The sequence below is a fragment of the Myotis nattereri genome (assembly GCF_964212035.1).
Source record: "Myotis nattereri genome assembly, chromosome: 11".
Lineage (NCBI taxonomy): Eukaryota > Metazoa > Chordata > Mammalia > Chiroptera > Vespertilionidae > Myotis > Myotis nattereri.
The window spans coordinates 16,093,357-16,116,191 of record NC_138086.1 but is presented as its reverse complement, the minus strand read 5'-3'; the positions used below and the strand labels follow the sequence as shown (position 1 = coordinate 16,116,191).

The window sequence follows — 22,835 nt, the reverse complement described above, 5'->3', positions numbered from 1 at the left end:
TTAAAAGTATCACACATAAGAATAAAATACATTGGAAGTTGAATTGTCTCATTTCAGAGTTCAGGAAAAGGAGTTTAGTTTAGTGCTCATCTAATTAATACTAATTTACCACATGTCCTATATTTAACCATCCAGGTGAGTATTACATGTAAAGGGATACATATGCTACTTTTCCATGGATTATAGCCCCCTACCTTTCATCATCAATAAATGGACATTCATTGCTTGCTACATCCACCTTTTGATATTGTAAGATATATATTAGTTTGTATATCTTCTTTTTAATGTGATTCTGAAGGCCCTTCAGTTTGAATTATATAGTTCTTCCATCCATAAATATGGCTGAAAGTTGAAGTTGACATGGATCAATATGATCTGGGCTAAATATCTAAATGTGACTGATTATGTTAGCATCATGTCCACAGATCAATATTGAGTTTTATTATGAGCCTGACTCTATAATTGGGTTTAATCAATAAACTTTTGTCTCCTTCCCTTTGCAACTTTAGGATTGCACCATGTAGGTTTTAAAAACCACAGTTAGCTTACATTTAGGGCTCTGCTTCTTGTGATGACCAGAAACGAGGTCTATCTGTGAATTTTGAGGAACAATGGAGCTTCAGCTCTACCATTATGAGGAGAGTCCCCTTTTATCTTGATAACTGATTGCTTGACCAATATGCGCACCATTTCCAACAGAGCTAATGTAGTAACACCCAGCACTTCTTTGGGGCGGTGTGTGGCTCTTTCTCTCTATCCTTAGTAAATAACTCACATTGAAGACTTTGACAAAACATGCCATTAATGAAAGCAATCATAAAAGCTTGCCTTTTGATACACCCGCGGGGTCTACAGGCGTTGAAAGATGCAATCTATAAAGAACAATGAACTTGGGCCTTTGATTGAAGTGCTATGTGGAACCTTAGGCTTTGTCTGCATATTTGCACAAACATGATGCTCCCTTTTTCATGTCTCTTAAACTTGAAGCTTGAGAGCATTCATTGCCATTTCTGCATTAAGGTTGGTCCCATTAAAGGCTCCATACAAAAAATAAAAAGAGGACTGGAAGTGGTCCAGCTAAAGCTTGTGTGTTCATTTCTGTCCTAGTTTGCCATTTGGGAAGCAGGCTTCTAGCCATCATTGCAGTTTTTTATGAATAGACTTGGGTTCTTTTCTAGTCATTCCTCAGTCAATATGTACTTAAAATGCATCAAGTTTTCCTAAAATTGAAAAACACTGTTATTTCTGTGATGAGTATTAGAAGTAGCTTTAAAAGAAAATAGGATTTCATCCCCTCATTTCAAATGACTTGTAAATTTTTCCCTGTCATTTTTCTGTGGGCTCCCCAAAAATTGCAATTTATGTTCATATGCTGAATTCATCCTATTTTATGTAATAGAAGGTAATCTTTTGTTATTATGAGGCATGCATTTTGTGGTTTTAAAAAAATCCACTTACCCGTTATTAAACCAGAAATATGAATTGTATTCTACATGCTTTTCTGAATTTACAGATGCAGACCGTTTTCAGAAACACGGTATGGATGAGTTTATTTCTGCAAACCCTTGCAAGCTGGACCACGCCTCCCTTTTCAGAATACTCCAGAGGCAGACTTTGGATCACAGACTGAATGATTCCTATTCTTGCTTGGTGAGTACAAGTCTTTCTGTCTGGTTCCCCACAGGTTAGAATTCAAGAGGTTTAAAAGTGAGAAATACTTGTTATGAAGCGGCATTTTATTCCTGACTTGTTTAATAACTGTAGTTGGAGTTAGGGGTGAAGGATTCCAATCGATTGCTTCCCAATTTGAAAATTATACACTTGAAGACCACTGCTGTGCCACTCAATAGACAGGAGAATAGACTCAGGCAGACCCTGCGCTGTGGCTTATCGGTGCCTCTGGAGAAGGTCGAATGAAAATAGAAGGCTTTAATGAAGATAAAAAACCCTCCGTGACAGGATTTACCAACACCTGTACAGACACTGTAAGATTTAAGTTCTGTTCACCAAAGGTTGATATATTTTTCAAGTCTCTCTTTTGTTCCTAGAAAGACAACCTAATTAACAGGGGGAAAGAAACAGAGGGATAAATAGGTCAGGGGCTGTCTAACAGGAACGCTTTAGTCTCACCTTAACCCTCAGAAGATCATTTGCATTCCTTCATTTATGGAGAACAGGTGCCCGTACCTTCCATGGCCATAGAGAGAGAATGATTTTAGGTTTCCAGTGTCCAAATCAGTTCAGAAACTGATGACATTTGATATTCTGAAAATAACCAGAAACATACCATTAATGAAAAAAAATGCCCGAAGACACTTTAACCCTCACTGGTTTGGCTCAGTGGATTGAGCGTCAGCCCTACAGACTGAAGGGTCCCAGGTTCAATTCTGGTCAAGGGTACATGCCCTGATGGCGGGCTCGATCCCCAGTGGGGGGCGTGCAGGAGGCAGTCGATCAATGATTCTCTCTCATCATTAATGTTTCTATCTCTCCCTCACCCTTCCTCTCTGAAATTGATAAAATATATATATATTTTTAAAAGACACTTTAGCCCTAACTGGTTTGGCTCAGTGAATAGAGCATCAGCCTGTGAACTGAAGGGTCCCAGGTTCGATTCTGGTCAAGGGCATGTATCTTGGTTGCGGGCACATCCCCAGTAGGGGGTGTGCAGGAGGCAGCTGATCGATGTTTCTCTCTCATTGATGTTTCTAACTCTCTACCCTTCTCCCTTCCTCTCTGTAAAAAATCAATAAAATATATTTTAAAAAATTTAAAACAAGACACTTTAATTCAGCTTTTCCTTATGATGCATAACAGTGCCTTCAGAAAAGCAGATCTCAGAACCGAAAGAAAAAAACTATCTTTTTTTTTTTTTTGTAGGGTTGGTTTAGCCCTGGCCAGGTTTTTGTGTTGGATGAGTACTGTGCCCGGTACGGTGTGCGAGGCTGCCACAGACACCTCTGCTACCTTGCAGAGCTGATGGAACACTCAGAGAACGGTGCTGTCATTGACCCAACCCTGCTCCATTACAGCTTTGCATTCTGCGCCTCTCATGTGCACGGCAACAGGTATTTTAACTTGCAAACACACAATGAAAGGTGTGGGGTGGACTTGGGAAGAGTGAACAGTGTGCTTTGTCGTTATCACCTAGGAACAGATTTTAAATAGCAAACACTTCTTTGGAGAGAACAAAACACAAAATCCCACAAAGGAAAAATGTACATCAATATACTGTCGATTTAGGTAGGCTGCACGTTAATGTCCCTTTTGGGCGTTGAAGCCGCTTGGAAAGAGAGAGAGAGCGAGAGAGAGAGAGAGAATGAATATCTGGGATTAGACGTCATCTCTAAGCTCTTAGAGGCCACCTCGGACCAAGGTCTGCGCAGCTTGAGTGCCATTGGAATATCCGTTGTAATGCGTGTGAGTGTGTGGGCAGGTGGTGCTGAGAGGTTTGTGCATTCCTAATGATGCTGGCTTTTCCACTGTAGAATACGCTTTCATTGATAAGGCAACATAAACAGTGGAGGTTATGTAGTGTCTTCTCCCAGCCCCTTCCCTAACCTACTCTTTGCACTCCAGTAACCTCTTCCCTTGCTTAATCAGAAAGGCAAGAAATGACGTAATGCAGACTCCCCAGTCTGTGTACCTCTGAGCTAAAAATCTCTCCGTGTCACTCCCCTGTCTTTTCTGGATCCTGTTCCAGAGAACCGAGGGCTCCTCCCTAAATGAGGTGCCACTACTCCATCCCCTTCTTCACTTGCTTCCACCAGGATGCCATCTCTCCCTCTTGGGGGCATCCTGGTGGAAGCAAGTGAAGAAGGGGATGGAGTAGTGGCACCTCATTTCCCTTCCTTTCTTCCCACAAGCCTGGCCAAGCTTCACCTAGCCCAGCCGTGGGCAAACTACGGCCCGCGGGCCGGATGCGGCCCGTTGGAAATGAATAAAACTAAAAAAAAAAAAAAAAAACCGTACCCTTTTATGTAATGATGTTTACTTTGAATTTATATTAGTTCACACAAACACTCCGTCCATGCTTTTGTTCCGGCCCTCCGGTCCAGTTTAAGAACCCATTGTGGCCCTCGAGTCAAAAAGTTTGCCCACCCCTGACCTAGCCCCACCACATAGCAGATTGGTCAGGACGTTCTGAAGTCAGACTACCTAGCTTCCAACTGCTACTCGTACACTGTGTGAGGTAGGGCAAGCTTCTGAATCTGTGTGTCTCTGCTTCATTACCTTTGAGAAAGCCATAAAATAGAACCTCTCTCAAAAATCATCAGTTGTGATCGGGATTAAATAAATTTTTATGTATCGAGCATTTAGAACCGTGCCTGCCAGGGGCGTGGTCAAAAGCCGTTATGTGACCCCATATGTCATCTTACATCTTGTCATCACATCAAGCTACCTTCCCACTGACCTCTCTCTCCCCTGTCGGGCTTCTGGCTCCTCGCTTGCCAGTGAGGCTTTCTGAAATGGAGTACCTGATAACACAGTCACCTCTGCCCCAGCTTCACTCCCCTGACTCTCATCGGAAAGTTGATGCTACGGAACATCCAATAGACCAGTGGTTCTCAACCTGTGGGTCGTGACCCCTTTGGGGGTCGAACGACCCTTTCACAGGGGTCGCCTAAGACCATCGGAAAACACATATATAATTACATATTGTTTTTGTGATTAATCATTATGCTTTATTATGTTCAATTTGTAACAATGAAAATACATCCTGCATATCAGATATTTACATTACAATTCATAACAGTAGCAAAATTACAGTTATGAAGTAGCAACGAAAATAATTTTATGGTTGGGGGTCACCACAGCATGAGGAACTGCATTAAAGGGTCGCGGCATTAGGAAGGTTGAGAACCACTGCTATAGACCCTGTGCTGCTTAAAGTGCTGCTTCCCTCCCTGAGGCGGCACCACCTCAGCTCTCCTCTCATTTATTTTTTTTTTTACCATCTCTTCGCTCACAGGTCCTGTTCCTCCAGACACTAAGTACAGGCTAGTGGTTTTTTTTTTTTCTCACATCTGTTCTTAAACTTGCTCTCTTCTTTCTGAGACCTTTCCTACTTCAGTGAAAAATTCAGCTTCAGTGATCTCGCAGCTTCAACTCTGACCTCTCTCAGTGCAGATAATCCCCACCCAGTTACTGTTCTACAGAACAGATCTCCATCAGCAATTGCAGATTTGGATGTTTTGCCGGGACTTTCGACCCTCATATAAAAATAAATCCATCATCTCGCCAAACCAGCGCCTGTACCTCTCTTAGCTCCTAGCAGAATGCCTGGCAAAAAGTATCACTCCTGACACAGAGTGTTCAGTAAATACGTGATGAATGAATGAATGGCTTTGTTGTTTATACTACTGCTGCTTGCATTCATGGCCCGTTCACTGTCCGTTCATCTTTTTCTTGACCTCCCAGACTCAGTTTGTATTCCATCTTCGTTAGTACTCCTCAGGCTTGTCTTTCTACCATTTCCGTGCACCTACCCTTATCCGGACCTTCAGTTTTTTCTTGCTTATCTGTGTTTATGCATCTCTCTACTCCTGCTTTTCTCCCTATAGGAGCCTGGCAATTGCCTTCTAAATTACAGATTAATTTTTACTGTACTCTCTTTCATAAAACTTCAGTGATTCTCATTTGATTATTAAATTAAAAATAGATCCCATGCTATACTGTTTGGGTTTTCTCAATATCATCTCATTCTCTCTACTTAGTATGAAGTCCAAATATTCCACACATGATCTTTACCCCCCAGATAGCCTGTGTATTTTCACTGTAATGTGTCTGTTTCCAAGTTTTGTAATAGTTAGAATCACAAAACTCCTTTAAGAGGACTTAACTTGTTCAAACACTAAACCAGCCGTGGGCAAACTACGGCCCGCGGGCCGGATCCGGCCCGTTGGAAATGAATAAAACTAAAAAAAAAAAAAAAGACCGTACCCTTTTATGTAATGATGTTTACTTTGAATTTATATTAGTTCACACAAACACTCCATCCATGCTTTTGTTCCGGCCCTCCGGTCCAGTTTAAGAACCCATTGTGGCCCTCGAGTCAAAAAGTTTGCCCACCCCTGCACTAAACCCTTTTATCTGTAGCTTTCTTATGAAATGAGTCATGTATACTTATATGCTATAAACACACACACACACACACACACACACACACACACACACACACCCTTCAATTCTACTAGATCATATTTGAAGGCAAAAACTAATCTCGTTCACCTAGTATCCTCTGAAGGCCTTACCACAGTGCCTTGCGTGTTGTGGGGGCACAATAAGTATCTGCTGAATTGCAGTTGCCACTGTTGCCATTTCTCATCCCAAGATGAAATAAAAGCGACCCTGGTCTCAGAACCTGCTCAGGCTTTTGTGGAAATCAGGGGGATGTTGCAGGCTGTGGTTGCTTTTCACATCACCTCGAATGAATCACATCTGAACTCAGCAAACTTAGGGGGCGTGGGGAGTGAGAGGAGCAGGCACAGTCGGATGGCTGACCACTGATAACCAGCATGGCGGGGGCTGTTTTACTAAAACTGATCTTATCTCCTGGCTCCATCCTAATTCCTCCGAACCAGCGGCTGTCAGAGGGCAGGCCTCCAGTGTTAGGCAGCACTCCCAGAAGCAAGAAGATAACATGGATGCAATGAAACAGACATACCCAGCAAATGTCGTATGATAGGATTATTTTTGTCCTTAACACAGAAAGGTAACGTTAAATTGAAAACATTAAGTAGGAAATTAAGCTAATGCGCCCCCAAACTGTATGCATTTGAGACACATTTTAATGGAAAGTTATTTAGGTAGCCGGGAGCTGCTGCCACTGCCTGGGAGGCAGCCTGATTGGAATCTATAGGTTGCCATAGTTACTTGTATTCTGTAAAAGTATTGTTTTCTTTGTCGTGGTACACTGTAAAGTGAAATCTAAGGTCTGTTTTTATGTTCATGCATATGTTAATAGTACATATTAAATCCATTTTCCAGGTTAAAATATGTACATATGCAGGTATCTCTGGGTATGTTTTAGAATTGAAATTTGAGTCAGTCTCTGACCCAACATTTAGGTCACATGTAGTTTAAGTAAAAAGAAAGCAAAGCCCGGCTGGCATGGCTCAGTGGTTGAGAGTCCACCTATGAACCTGGAGGTCACATGCCTGGGTTGTGGGCTTGATCCCCACTGAGGTTGTGCAGGAGGCAGTCGAGCAGTGATTCTCTCTCATCATTGATGTTTCTGTCTCTCTCTCCCTGTCCCTTCTCTCTGAAATCAATTTTTTAAAAAGGTTTTTTTAAAAAAGAAAGAAAACAAGAAGTGCAGGTTTTAGAGAAATTTGAACCTCAGTGTAGGCCAGAAATTATACAAGGTAAGCTAAAAGGTATAATGCTTCCTGTAATTTTTAGAGTTAAGCGGATGTCATTCAGAAATGTCAGGCTGTCGCAATGAAAGAATAAAAAGAGGCAGATCTCTACTTGAATCTCGGCTCTGAAATTTGCAGACGGATCCCTGTCGGGCAAATCATTTAACCTTTCTGAAACTCAGAGTTCATATGTAAAAGGGGAAATACTAATGTGCAGGTACTGGATAATCATAAAACGCTATGTCCGTATTGATTAGTTATTATTCAAATATGCTTCTCACCCAGAGACAAGAATGTACATTGTGAGAGGAGGAAAAACATGAAAAATCGGTGGTTATACCTCATGCTAAATGGAAATATTTCAGTGTGTATGTAATGATACTCTTAATTCCTCCGCTGATAGAATATTCAGGTTTGAGCAACCTGTCCTTGAGAAAACTAGCGTCTCTGAGCCACGTCTGCAGCATCTGATATCTATGCAGATTTTCATTAAAAACACTGTCAATGTCAAGTCTGGCTTTCCAGTCAGAGTTTGCCATCGTCTCCTTTTATGATCATTTTTTCATCTGTCAAGACACACGGAGAGAGTCATTTCATTCATTGCCTGAACTACCTCTCGCAAACAATGGGCAGGAAAAAAGATTGCCTTTTGTTCGTGGCTGATGTGAAGGACAGCAGAGCTGTCTGGCGGGGAAGTTTCTCGGAAGCACGTCCTCTTCCCCGGCGTCGAGCGCTCTGGGTGTGTGCGTTCTGTGCAGACACATCTCTGAATAGCACTCAGAGTGTCTCGGGAATAAAAGAATAGAGCTCAACAGAAAAGGCCTGGCTGGTGCTGGGACTGAGAAAGAGAGGGGGGAAAAAGAAAGGGAGAGAGAAAAAGTGAGTCAAGGACAGAAACAGACACACTCCTTGGGATGAGAGCCACACACATCGTGAATAACACAGCCACTCGCTCAGCCACGGTGCCCCCGAGGACCGACAGGAGGGAGAAAAAGACTTGCAGAGACAATGCGTCGGGGGGCAAAGTTCTAGGTTGATCTGTGTGGTTATACATCTCGGTTTTGTAAGTCAGGCTGAGGGTGGAGAAACAACAGCAGCGACACAAAATGGCTTTTGTGCTTCTGTGTAATGTAAGATCCGCGGTGCGTTCACTGACTCTTCGGTGCACAGGGAAGGGGCTGCTCAGATGTGCCAGCTTCCAGTACAGGCTGCAGCAGACAGGAATCCCTGTTTCTGTGGGTTCCAGGTCACAGCACAGAGTGGTGGGCAGTCTTTATGGGCATCAGTCACATCATATCACGAAACCTCCATCTTCTTACCTATCGCCTCAGAAATTATGGTCATCTTCCTGCTTCTAATTTTAGAGACAGTGGTGCATTTTTAGCAAAATCATAGATAACCACATCAAGTAGGATCATTAAGAATTTTCATCACCACATGTTTTTACTTTATATTTATCGTTGACTCTATTACAGATATCTCCATTTTTACCCACCCCCCGCCTTTGCCCACCTCAACCAGCCCTCAGCCCCCTCATTACTACATTACTACTTTTTTCATTTTTTATTTATTGATTTTATTGATGAGAGAGAGAGAGAGAGAGAGAGAGAGAATTTGTTGTTCCTCTTATTTATGCATTCATTGGTTGATTCTTGTATGTGCCCTGACTGGGGATCAAACCTATAACCTTGGCATTTCGGAATGACTCTCTAACCCAGCGGTTGCCCAACTGGTGGTCTGTGAGGTCAGAAAGGTTGGCGACCACTGCTCTAACCAACTGAGCTACTGGGCCAGGGCGAGTCATTATCACTTCTTAATTCTAGTCTTGGATATATGGCATAGAGAACTTAAGCATAAATGCTATACAAATCCTAAATCTGGAGATTTACTTCTGGGACAAGTGAACAATCAGATCAACTATCAAAGCAAGGTTATCCTTATCAATGTAGCCAATCTGACAGATTCCCTTCTACATGCTGTGTGTGCAAAGGTTGAAGGGCAGTTATCACTGAGTGCCTTGACAGTCTGCACAGAGGGTTCTTTTTTGACTATCAGAAACATAGAACAATCCCATATCTGCCTCAGACTTTCCCAGCAGCAATATCTCTTCCACCCAACCTCAAGTTCAGTACTCAAGCAAGACAATTATGCCTTTCAAAACAAGACAGACAAAAACAGCACAGTGAATGGTATGGGGAGAAACTTGGTACCTTGGAAATACCAATGAGCGAGGAGTCTTCCTCTCCCGGTGGTTCTACTTAAGAGCTATTTCATTTTACTCAAATGGTCTGAGCCTCAGTTTCTCATCACTTCATTGTGATTAATAATGTTAATGCTGTCTACCTTTACATGGCTCCTAAGTAGGTCACGTAAATCATGTAAACACTTTGTAAATGATGAAACAGCTTTTAAATATCAAGTTGGTGATATTTCATGTCCAGTACAGTAGTTAAGTAAGCTTTGGGGAATTGTTGTGTAGAAGACCAGCAGCACAGAGGTGAGCTTTGAGGGTGCCGTTGTTACAGCAGCATACTCTCAACAAGTGGTAAGTAGGAGGATGCCTCACCTCATGTGCTGTCCGTGATCAGTAGGAGGAGCCATGGTGAGGCTATTTCACCCCACCCCCACCCCCCACCCCACTCCCATGCTGCTGGGAAACACTGTGGGCCTAATACGGGCGTGGCCAAGACTCAGCCTGAACAGGAGTAAAGAACCCCATTGTGCAAGGTAAGCAGTCGCCAGACCAGGACTTGGGGAATCGTTACTAAAGTTACTTAATCACTCTCCTCTTCACACCATTCATTCACAGCAAACAGCTCCTGCCTGGGTTTTTCTGAAACAGTGCGTAAAAGAGCCTGCTGAAGGTGAATCGCTGAGGACGAGACAAGGGAAAGGGAAAGAGTCAGTTTATGTTAGAATATAGACCAGGTTAACAAGGAGTAGAAGCAAGAGCTACTCCTCTGGTTAGCTTGTCTTGAACTTGAGATCTTCAGAGCCTTCTTAGCATCATTAGGAGTGGTAAAGAATTTGGGTTCTTGCCCTAGCTGGTCTGGCTCAATGGATAGAGCGTTGGCCTGCGGACTGAAGGGTCCCAGGTTTGATTCCAGGCAAAGGCACATGCCCAGGCTGTGGGCTTGATTCCCAGTAGGGGGCATGCAGGAGGCAGCCAATTGATGACTCTCTCTCATCATTGATGTTTCTATCTCCCTCTCCCTTTCTCTCTGAAATCAATAAAAATATATTTTAAAAAAAAAGAATTTGGGTTCTTGAGTTGGCCTTCCATGGAGTTTGCTAACATACTAAACTTTTAAAAGAACATAGTACATATGTAATTCTGTTACTTAGAAACAATCAAGCAAAACAAAAAGCTATGTATGTATATACATGTATAGCACTTACCATTACTGTTTCCCATCAGTTTGGGATTTTCAGATCTATGTTGATGCTCAAGATTGGCCTGTGATTTTTGTTTATCATGCTGTTTGTGTCAGGGTTTGGTATACAGGTTATTGCAGCCATATAAAATGAGTTGGGTAGTTTGCCTGCTTGTTCTGGATGATATTCAAAGAACTCGGTTTTTTTCCTTCTTCTTTTATATGTTTTTGATTTAAGAGAGAGGGTGAGAAAAACATTGATCTGTTGCCTCCTGCACAACCCCTTCTGGGGATCAAGCCCACAAGCCCGGCATGTGCCCTGACCAGGAATAGAACCGATGATCCTTTAGTTTATGGGACGATGCTCAACCATACCAGCCGGGCAAATAACTTGTTTTGTGTGTTTTTAAGTTGATCAAGAACTCATCTTTGAAGGGCAGGGGAGAGAGAGGGCTTGGAGGAGGTTGACAAAGAGGAGGAATATGGGGGACATCTGTAATAGTGTCAATAATAAAATTACATTTAAAAAAAAACTATTTAAAACCATCTGGGTGTGGGGACTTATTGTGGAGAGATATTTAACTATTGCATCATTTCTTTTGTAGTTAAAGAACTATTCAGGCTTCCCATTTTTTCTTCAGTAAGTTTATCAGGTTATAGTTTTCTAGGAAATAGTGCATTTCAGATGCTTTTCTCTATCTCCAAACATTTCCCTTTCCCATTCTTTATTCTTCCCCCCTTCTCTCTTTCTCTTCAGTCGATCTTACCAGAAGTTTGTAAACTTATATAAACTCTTCTCAAAGATTGCAACTTTGGCTTTGTTGAACTCTCTTGTTTCTTTGTTTTCCATTTCATGAATTTTTTTAAAGTAAAGTTTTTATTTTAGAGTAATTTTAGATTTGCAGAAAAACTGAAAAGATAGCACAAAGAGCTTTTGTATTTCAGTTTTCTGTAATGTTGTCATCATAATTACCATGGTACATTTGTCAATACTAAGAGACCAACACTGGTACATTACTGTTGGCTAATCATCAGTCCATTTTTTAAATTAATGTCCTTTTTTGTGTTCTAGGATTCAACTCAGGATACTACATTGCATGTTGTTGTCATGTCTTCTCTGATCTGTGGCAGTTTCTCAGCCTTTCCTTGTTTTTCATGGCGTTGACAGTTTTGAAAAGTACTGGTCAAGTATTTTGTCAAACATTCCTCAATTTGATTCCTCTGACATTTTCATGACTAGACTGGGGTTATGGGATTGTGAAGGGATGAAATACCTTTTCTTCTGTTTCTGTCAAGGAGTAATGATATCCACAGGACATCACTAGCCATGTTCACCTTGGTCACTTGGTTAACGTGGTGTTTGCCAGGTTTCTCCACTGTGAAGGTATTTTGCTTTCTTCATACTACTAGGAAGCAAGTGACTAAGCACAGTTCACACACAAGGGGAGAGAGGAATTAAATATGTACTAAATATCCTATATAATAAAAGGCTAATATGCAAATCGACCGAGCAGCAGAATGTCCGGTCACTATGACATGCACTGACCACCAGGGGGCAGATGCTCAATGAAGGAGCTGTCCCCTGGTGGTCAGTGCGCTCCCACAGGGAGAGCGCCACTCAGCCAGAAGCTGGGCTCATGGCTGGCCAGCACAGCAGCAGTGGTGGGAGCCTCTCCCGCCTCTGCGGCAGCGCTAAGGATGTTCGACTGATGGCTTAGGCCCGCTCCCCATAGGGACAGACATCCCCTGAGGGATCCTGGACTGCGAGAGGCCCCCTCGCCCCCGAGTGCATGAATTTCGTGCACCCGGCCTCCAGTATACATATAACTAACTATGTAGCTAGTACTCCCACTTCCTTGGAGGAAGGATTAGCTACATACATTATGAGGTAATCTTCTGTGAGGAAGATTTATGTCCTCTCCTCTCTAATTATTTGGTCCACCATTTATATCAATATGGATTCATATATAATTCCTTTATACTTTGGGTTGTAATCCAATACTGGTGTATTTTCTCTGTTGTTCAAATTGTTCTAGCTTGAGCCAGTGAGAGGTCTTTCAGACTGACTCCCTGTGATGTGCCCCATCCTTGTGGAGTTTGTTGGGTTTTGTGGTGTTTGCTTGTTTTTTAGCATTTTTGTTGAAAAGTATTATTGATGTCTCCATTGTTTGTTTTTTTCTTTCCCATTGACCCCCTCCTCCCTACACTCACCGCTCCCAGGCCTTCACCACTCTATTGTCTGTGTCCATGGGCTATGGATATGTGCATATAAGTTTCCTGGTTAATCACTCCTCACCCCACCCTTCCCCATCTCCCCTCTGAAATCATCAGTCTGTCCCATGCTTCTATGTCTCTTTTTCATCAGTTTATTTTGTTCATTAGATTCTACATATGAGTGAGATCATGTGATACTTGTCTTTCTCTGACTGGCTTATTTCACTTAGCATAATACTCTTCAGGTCCACCCATGCTGCTGCAAGTAGTAAGAGTTCTTTCTTTTTCACAGCTGTGTTGCATTTCATTGTGTAAATGTACAACGGCATTTTTATCCGCTCATCTGCAGATGGGCACTTGGGCTGTTTCCAGATCTTAGCTATTGTAAATTGCACTGCTATGAACATAGGGGTGCATATATTCTTTCTGATTGGTGCTTCAGCTTATCTTAGGATATTTTCCTAGAAGTGGGACCACTGAGTCAAATGGAAATTCCATTCTTAACTTCTTGAGGAAACTCCATACTGTTTTCCACAGTGGCTACCCCAGTCTGCATTCCCTTTTCTCCACATCTTCACCAAAACTTAATTGTTTGTTGATTTGTTGATGATTTCTAACAGGTGTGAGATGATATCTCATTGTCCTTTTAATTTGCATCTCTCCAATGATTAGTGACTTTGAGCATTTTCTATCTTTCTTGTACTAAAACATGCCCCAAGCTCATCTTATATTTTCCCTGCCTCCGCCTAGAATCAACCGTTTCTCCAAGGAGCCCTAATTCCTTTTATTAAAGAACTAGAGGCCCTGATGCATGAAAATCATGCAAGAGTAGGCCTTCCTTCCCCCAGCTGCCGTCACCACCTTCCCTCTGGCACCCAAGACCCAGGCTTCCCTCTCAGCCCCGGCTTCATTCAGAAGGTTGTCTGGAAGGACATCTGAAAGGTTGTCTGGAAGGACTCCAGTCTAATTAGCATATTACACTTTTATTATTACCGATGGCATTTAGAAAACAAGATCGGGATGATGGATATGCTCACTGCTACTAGGTTGTCATTGCTTCCAGGCCCTCTCACTGGACAGAGCCAGGCTACAGATGTTCGCGCACTAACCCGTTAGTCCTTCCTGATGTCTCCAACTCTAGTCCAATACCACACAGCCCAGGCTGTGGTATCCTTCCTTTCTTGCTTGTCTGTAGCTTCTCTCTTTAACAGCGATAAACCTGGCTTCCCCCAGCCACCATCTCTTTACTTAGAGTTCAGTGTTTGTGTACAGGCCTTTTAGTTTCCAGTCCAAACATTGTTCACTAGGACAGCTTTTGTTCTCCCCCCACCCCCCCCTTTCTCTTTAGTGAGGTTATGTCATACAATACAGTTAGTGTCACTTGTCACAATATGCATTCCATCCTGAGACCCTTCGACATCTGGTGGTTTGTTTTCTTTAAGTTTGTATTCAGTGAAGCTCACGTTCTGTGCTGGCCAGTTATTATTGTTCTGTGGGTTTTGGCAAACACAGAGTCATATATTCACCTCACGAGTGTCATTCTGAACAGTTCCATCACGCTTTAAGTTTCTCTGTGTACCCCTTTTTGTAGTCAACCATTTTATTAAATATTGTCTTTAATTTAATTATTTCTTCTCCTTTCTTGTGTTATTTTTTGCTAACTTCCTATTTGATGTTACTAATTAGCTTTTCTTCTTTTATAACATAAGCATTGAAGATGCCCACCAATTACTGCTTTTACTACAAATATAAATTTTTATGTGTAATATTTGATTAAAATTCACTCTTAAGTAATTCTAACTTGTCATTATAATTTCTATTTGACAAAGGGCTATTTATAATTGTAGTTTTAAACTTCTAAGAAAGTGAAACTTTTTTGTTTTTTCCCTGAGAACTGATATCTAACCTAATTTATTTCTATTCATAGAATGTAGTCTGTGTGATACTGATTCTTCATAACTTGCTGAGAGACTTTCTTTATGGCCAAATATTGTAAATGTTTCATGTTGTCTGAAAAAAGTCTACTCTGTAGCTTAGTAGGACAAGCAGGATTTGTGTGGTTCAGATCTTCTAAACTCTTCTTATTTGCCTGTTTGATCTGTGGGATTGTGACCAAGGTTGAGTGGAAACCGCCACTGCCATTGGCTTCTTCCTTTTACTTCTGCCAAATTTTACTTTTTATAGTTTGAAACTGCTTAATCACTGCACTTAAGTTTAAAATTATTTAATCTTCCTAGTGAACAGAAATTATTATTTAGTGGTCCTCTTTATAACTAATAATGTATTTCTCATTAAAGTTTATTTAGATCGTTATTCATGTTAGCCTTTTGGTGAGTATTTGTCTGCTATGTGTTTATTCATACGTTTAGCTTTTCTGTATTCTTGTATTTTAGTGCATCTTATAAATAGCAAACTAGATTCTGATTTAGTTATCCAACATGACATTTTTTTAAATCAATTTAGTCCATTTACAGTTATGTGTATTTATATAAGTAAATTCATTTCTACCATTTTTGGCTTTCCTTTTTTGGCTCACATTTGTAAGCTTTTTTTTTCTTTTTTTTCTTCAGTAGTTTACATTGTCCAGCATTTGAGATTTTGTCATATGTATGTTTTTTGGCTTTTTTAAAATATATGTGTTTATTGATTTTTAGAGAGAAAGGAAGGGAAAGGTATAGAGAGATAGGAACATTGATGAGAGAGAAACATCATCTATTAGGTGCCTCAAGCCTGCAACCCCAGCATGTGCCCTGACCAGGAATCATACTCTGACTTCTTGGTTCCAGCCAGGCCATATGTATATTTTTAAAGTCTTATACTAATCATAAAATCTCCTGTCTTCCTGTAGAAGTTAGAACATTTCACTCCAATCACCTTCCTCCTTGCTGACATGTTTATGTTGTCTGGTATTTTAGTTATATATAGCTACTGTTTCTGCCAATGTTTAAGCTTTGGTCACCATTTTTTATTCAGCTAGCATTTTTGTACGAAACACACATCTTTGAAATCAATCTGTGGGAGTTCTATAAGGCCTATTTGAAAATGCTTTCCTCCAAAGAGGATTTGCTCTTGCTTTAGTTGGTGATAGGGGTGCTGCTGGAGCTACAGTATTCCCTCATTTTGGAGACCCCTTGCCTGCACAGTAGTACTCAATACAATGAGGTCAGGCCTATGATGCATATTCTCAGAAAAGACCTTTTCACTCAGTCTATAATTGTGGTGGATACAGGCAGGCTTCCTTGTTGCCTCCCTTTGCAAGATTTTTTATTCTTTCTAGCCATCCTTTCACTGATAGCACAGCCTATTCAAGGGTCCTATTCACAGGCATCTCAGGTTTAGTGGCCCCGGCACATTAGGTCTCTGACCCGGTGGCCGAGTCCTTTGAGCATAGCTGTAAAGAGCCCTTGGTGTGAGCATTTCCTTCCAAGGCAGCTCTGGTGTTGACGTTCATTCCTATTTCAGTTTTAGCTCCTGACTCAATTTTTGTTTTCCTGCCTTTTGGATAACTTCTTTTTTACTTGTTATAAGTATAGTACAACATTTAACAGTGTGCCTGCTATAATTTATTCAGTGTCTAGGTGTTTTGTAGTGAAGAGGGATTTGGAGAGTAACAAGTAAGTTGACTATATTAGGAGCAGAAGTCACATGGTGAAATTTGCATTTTGAAAAAATGAGACATCTCTGTGGAGAACCTCCTAGGACCCCTCTGCTGCAGGTTCCACCCGGTTAACTGCTGCTCACCCTCTTCTCTCAGCTTAACTATCGTTCCCAAAATGCATCAGCCCTTAAAAATCTAAACCATATCAGGTCTGTGCACTTTTGCCCTTCTTAAATGTAGTTGTACGCTTTTGGTCTGATTTTTCTTTTTTATGCCTTTCCTTACTATAAACTCCCTTAGGGTAGGGATCACTTCTGTTGTGCTTATATTGTATCCCCAGGACCTAACTAGGTTCTCAATACATATTTGTCCAGTAAGTAAAAGAATGACATTGGTCATCTGTTTACACATTTTGCAAGTGACATGTCGGGACACTTCATAAGCAGAGTTCGCAATTAAATGTTCTTAATTAAATGCAATGGTTTTATGGCCCACAGAAAGACCCTATATAACCAGCAAGATTGTGTCATTTTATACCATAGAAATTAATGTATTAAAACAATGAAAGAGTCTTTTATGTATAAAGTTGAAAATTATCATAACAAATGATAAAAGATCCTGGGTGATGAAGTTGCAGGGCAATTAATAATTTCATGGACTATAGGTCAGAGTATAAGCTGATAAGTGCTTTCTTAAAAAGCACTTTTGCAATATGTATCAAATGCCCAATAATATTCCATTTGTCTTGGTTATCTTGGCCATACCAAAACATCATAAATTAAACAACAGGAATTTATTTTCTCACAGTTCTGGAGACTGGAACTCTGACATCAGGATGTCAGAATGGTCGGGTTCTGGGGAAGACTGTCCTCCTGGCTTGCAGTTGATTGCCTTCTCTCTGGGTCCTTGTATAATAGAAGAGAGATCCCACTCTTCTACCTTTTATAACACCACCAATCCTATCAGCTTAGGGCTTCATCCTTATGACCTCATTTAACCTTAATTATCTCCTTATAACCTTATCACCAAATGCAGTCACATTGGCAGTTAGGACTTCAAGGTATAAATTTGAAGGAGGGACACAATTCAATTGATAGCACCATTCAACCTAGCAATATACTTTCAGAGTGTGGCTTAGTGGTTGAGCATGAAACCATGCACCAAGAGGTCGCTGGTTCGATTCCCATTCAGAGCACATGCCCATCTTGCAGGCTCAAACCTTAGTAGTGGGCATGCAGGAGGCAGCAGATTGATATTTCAATCTCTCTCTCTCTCTAAAAATCAATAAAAATATATTAAATTTTTTTTTCAGAAATATATCCCAAGGAAACAATTAGAGGTGGGTTAAAATATATGTAGTATTGTCTGTGTCCATAGGTTATGCATATATGCATATAAGTTCTTTGGTTAATCTCTTAAAAAGGGGATATCTGTAATACTTTCAACAATAAAGATAATTATATCTATGTGTAATATTTGTTATTGCAGCAGAATTTATGGTAGGAAAAACAAAGGGAGAAAATGTCTAGATTTTTACTAATAAAGTATTCTATTAATAAAGGGTGGTACATTCCAATAATGAAATAATATCCTTCCACTAAAAAGTATATGTTAGAATATTTAAATAATGTTAAAAATATTTATAAGGTGATTAAAAGAATCACCTTATAAATCAGAATGTACAATAATATCCATAGATTTATAGAATAGGAACTAGAATTATATTTACAAAATGGTACTGCCAGTTATTTATAGTTGGGACATTTATAGGAAATTTTAATTTTTGTGTCTGTGTTTTTCTGAATTCCTTCATCCACATTATAGTTTGTATGTAGTCCTTTAATTAAAAAAACATATCAATTGATATGTTTAAGAAAAATACTAATGTTAGGTGTGTGGCAGAGGGTGATGTTGGCATCAGAGAACACACTCGCTAACATTAATATTTTTTATTTTTAGTATAAAATCTCTCGGTGTTTTGTTTCCCCTGAATTTTAGAGCTATGTGCGGCAGTGATTTAATTTGGATTAGTCCAAGAATGTTTGTGAGTTTGGTTGCAAGTCAGGTCAGCTATCAAACATCTTTGTAACTGTCCTTAGCATATCGTTTGTTACCTTAACACAAAAACTACATGACAAAATCACATACCTTCACAGTGTCAGATATTGCTTTCTCTGTGGAAATGTCTGCTCTTTAAAAACCTCCAAAGAAAATAGAATGTGGTAGGAAATTCAAATAAGGAAAGGAGTAGGAGGGAGGCGTGTTTGGAAAAAGAGAAGAATGATTTTAAAATTGTCTTAAAAATATTTTCTCATAGAAAAACTATTTCTTCTATCTCAGTGAATGTGAAGGGGTCAAATTAATGTCTTCTCTGGATATGTAAAATTTCAGGGACATAAAAGGAATCTGATTATGTACTATGTGACCATCTAAATAATATGTCATTATATTTGAAACAATAGGAGGTGTGATAAGTTTGGGAAGCAAAAATAAGAGATTTTTCTCCTTCCTCTTCCATCATTTCTTATTCTCATGCTGTGCCTTCCTCTCTTTTTTATTCTGTTCACAAATGGATATTGGTGGGAAATACACGAAGTGCAAAGTGACTTTTACCTGCTGTGCTGCAGGCAGAATTGACAATTCAGAAATACCACACTCTAGGTGTCTCTCCCCTTCTCATCTCTTAGAGGAAGCTACGATGGAATGTATAGGAGAGGGCAGGTGAACAGAGCCCTATAAGGAACCCCAAAGCACCATAAACTTAGTCATTTGTCCGCTTGCTTGCAAAATGTCTTTAACCACAAACCACAAACTGCCAGGACATGCAAACTTACCTGATGGCTTGGGAAAGGAGGGGGTAGGCGGGGGGGAGGGGGGAGAAAACCTCTCATCAATTTCCCAGGCTTTTCTGTACAGTGGTAGTTCCGGTGTATTTATTCAACTCACCGGCTTCCTGAGCACTCTGTCCCAGGCCATATGCAGACTCCTAGAGATGATAAAAGACAAGGTCACATTTACTCCCTAGCATCTAACAGGGGTGGGCAAACTTTTTGACTCGAGGGCCACAATGGGTTCTTAAACTGGACCGGAGGGCCGGAACAAAAGCATGGATGGAGTGTTTGTGTGAACTAATATAAATTCAAAGTAAACATCATTACATAAAAGGGTACGGTCTTTTTTTTTTTAGTTTTATTCATTTCAAACGGGCCGGATCCGGCCCGCGGGCCATAGTTTGCCCACGGCTGATCTAGAACCTACTCAGCTGAGGAAAGTGATTGAGAAAATAACCATAGAAGATGTTACAGTTTTCACAAAAAACAAAACAAAAAACCACTCATCAGCTCTGAAGTGGGAATTTTGAGGAGATCCCATGACTAAGTAACTTTGGGACATGTTGTTTAAAGTTAAACAAATTTCTGCCCTAGCCGGTTTGGCTCAGAGCGTCTGCCTGCGGACTGAAGGGTCCGGGTTCTAGGTTCGATTCCGGTCAAGGGCACATGCCCGGGTTGCAAGCTCAATCCCCAGTAGGGGGCATGTAGGAGGCAACCGATCAATGATTCTCTCTCATTGATGTTTCTAACTCTCTCCCTCTCCCTTTCTCTCTGAAGTCAATAAAAATATATATTTAAAAACAAAGTTAAACAGATTTCTTTACTGTCAGGCTTCTCAGACTCTTCAATACACCTTGATTGCACTATGATCCTCCAAGAAGATCTTATAATCTGTATTGTTCAGAAAATACTTGGGCAATTTAACCCTTTTAGTTGCAGCTTATCACAGGACCACTGTTTATAAAAACATGTCGACAGCCAGTAAGACCTCTTTACTCCAACTTACGCAGATAAAATGGATATTAAACATGCCAAAATTCATTTTTATTGGCCTTAGGAGTCTCTGAAATTTGGTGTTAGATTGGAAAAAAGGACTATAAAATGTGTGAACTGTAAACAGTTCAACTAAGCAAAGTGAAGCTACCAGATTAGTCCATTTCTGAATATGGAAGAGTCCCTCATTGATCCTTTGTCTTGTGCTCAAGTGCCTGACTCTGTTATCCAGTATTACACCCTTTTGCCTTAGATCTTTCTTGAGCTATAGTCTAATCATCCTTTAACTTCATAGAAACTCATTTCTCATCTGAACTATCCCAAAAGCCATGAAGCTCATAGAAAATGGATCATTTACACTGTTTATCCCTCTTGTTTTGTTTTTTATAGTTGTCTTTTAAAAAATGTGTCCCTTTAGAGCTTATGTTGTACTCATTACAGAAGAAATTGGTAACCATGCCAAGATGTCCAGTATACATAAAGGATTCTGTTTATTTTTAAATGCCTAATTTGTCAGCTTGACAAATAGCACAAATGATAAAATCCTTTAGATCAGGGAGGAATTTAATGAAATTAATTTGTATAGGCCTTAGTACTGAGTGGGAACTATTTTTTGGATGAATCTGGCTTTCAGAAAAGAGAGTGTGTGTACAGTAAAGGTGTGATAGTTTATCTTAAAACAGAATGTGACCCTTAGGCAGATGTAAGATCAAACCTATTAAGCGATACTTGCAGAAGGTGCTATTGTATGAATTCTGTTTTTTAAGAATCTTTGAAATATAATTAACATAGACACAACTGCATTTGGTGTTCAACTGCTTGTGTAATGCCAGCAGGAAGTTCCATGTCATTACTTATTTGACAATATCTATAATTAAAAGATATGTATCTACTGTTACAATGCATTTTATAATTTGTTCATAACTTGAACTTCTTTCAGAGAACACTCTGCTTTTATTAAATCATGTAGTTTCAATAACTATAGGCCCCAGGAAAAAAAAAAAATTAAATCTTGATATATGAGAATACTTTTCTTTCTCATCGGAACCACTTTAATATTTAATTATAAGTACAGAGTTAAACCCAAATTAACATTCAAATAAGAAAATTGGTCTTTTATATTAGAATTTTCAGTATCCACATTTTCACAGTCTTTTAATCATTGTCGAAGAAGCATTGTTCTTTTTACTTTTATTATCGCAGGGAAAAATTTATCCTTGAGATTTAAAGTAAATCATTTTACTAATAATTAAAACGGCAGGTAAACACTGAAAATTTTCTGCTGTGTACCAGTAAATACATGCTAACTTTTGTTAGAGATCTTTTTACCCAGAATACTTAACTCTAATACCTGCCTCTGTTTGCTTTTCCAAAAAAAAAAAAAAAATCCTATTTTATCTACTGTTACATAACAAATGTTCCAAATAATTTATGCCATATTAACATTAATAAGCAATATTTATGATAGCACTAATTCATGAATTCTCATAATCTTATATAACTGATATTTTTATAGTCTATATATCACTCATTCATTTCTTTGGCATTTATGTATTATTGAACATCAACAAGATGTTCTAAGCACTAGAGGTAGAGCATGAAGGAGGCAGGCTATAAACAAATAAATATGCCACATGTTGGATGACAGCCTTATGTAAAATGGCAAGCAAAAAAGCCTGGTAAAGGAAAAGAGGCCTATGGGAAGGAGAGAGACTATCCCTTTATATCGGGATGATTAGAGATAACCTCGCTAATTCTGAGTCAAATCGGTAGAGAGGAGAAGGGAGCAAGCAAGCTGTGTGTGTGCCTAGGGAGAGAGCTCCCAGGCAGTGGAGGCAGCCATGCAGAGGCCCCAAGGCAGCGCATAATTCATATGTTTGCAACCAGGAAGGAGGCCAGAGTACCTAGAGTGACAGGACTTGCTGGAAGGGGACGAGGTCAGAGAGTCAGTGTGGGGTAGGGGATCATACAGTCTCCTAGACCATTCTAAGGGCTTCAGCTTTTAAAATGACTGCCGCCATTATAAAGAGATGACTGATGCTTGAAAAGGGTTCACAACAGTGTGTTGCCAATGCTCGGACAAGAGACTAGAGGAGAGACCAAAGAGGCTGGCATCGGACTCGGGGGAGAGCGGATGGCTGGAACCAGAGGGGAGGCCGTGGAAGTGGGGAGGGCTGGTCAGGCTCTGGATGTGACTTGAAGGTACAGCTGATAGACATTACTTTATAACTGAGTTTATGAACATGTTATTTTAAGTCTCTTATTACCCTGAGTCTACTTGATAAACAGTCATAAAATATAACTAGTTCATGTTTTCCTCAAGGCTTCTGCAATAACATATTTTGTAGTGTCTGAAAGAATACATTCTAGGACTTCCATTTTAAGGTCTTTTTTAATTGACTCAATGATTCAATGATAGGTATTTAAAATTGTGTTAATTTTTAAATTCTTTGCCTTTTAATAC

General features: G+C 40.1%; 1 protein-coding gene across 3 annotated transcripts in view; it reads left to right on the top strand.

Annotated features, from left to right (window-relative positions):
- The window catches only part of CADPS2 (calcium dependent secretion activator 2), a 480,839-nt gene that overhangs the window by 336,888 nt on the left and 121,116 nt on the right, over nucleotides 1-22,835 (top strand). For all 3 annotated transcript variants that reach the window (XM_081101756.1, XM_081101755.1, XM_081101754.1), the window contains exons 12-13: nucleotides 1,514-1,650; nucleotides 2,881-3,068. In XM_081101756.1, the coding sequence (XP_080957882.1) occupies nucleotides 1,514-1,650; nucleotides 2,881-3,068 (325 nt within the window). The remainder of the gene's footprint in view (nucleotides 1-1,513; nucleotides 1,651-2,880; nucleotides 3,069-22,835) is intronic.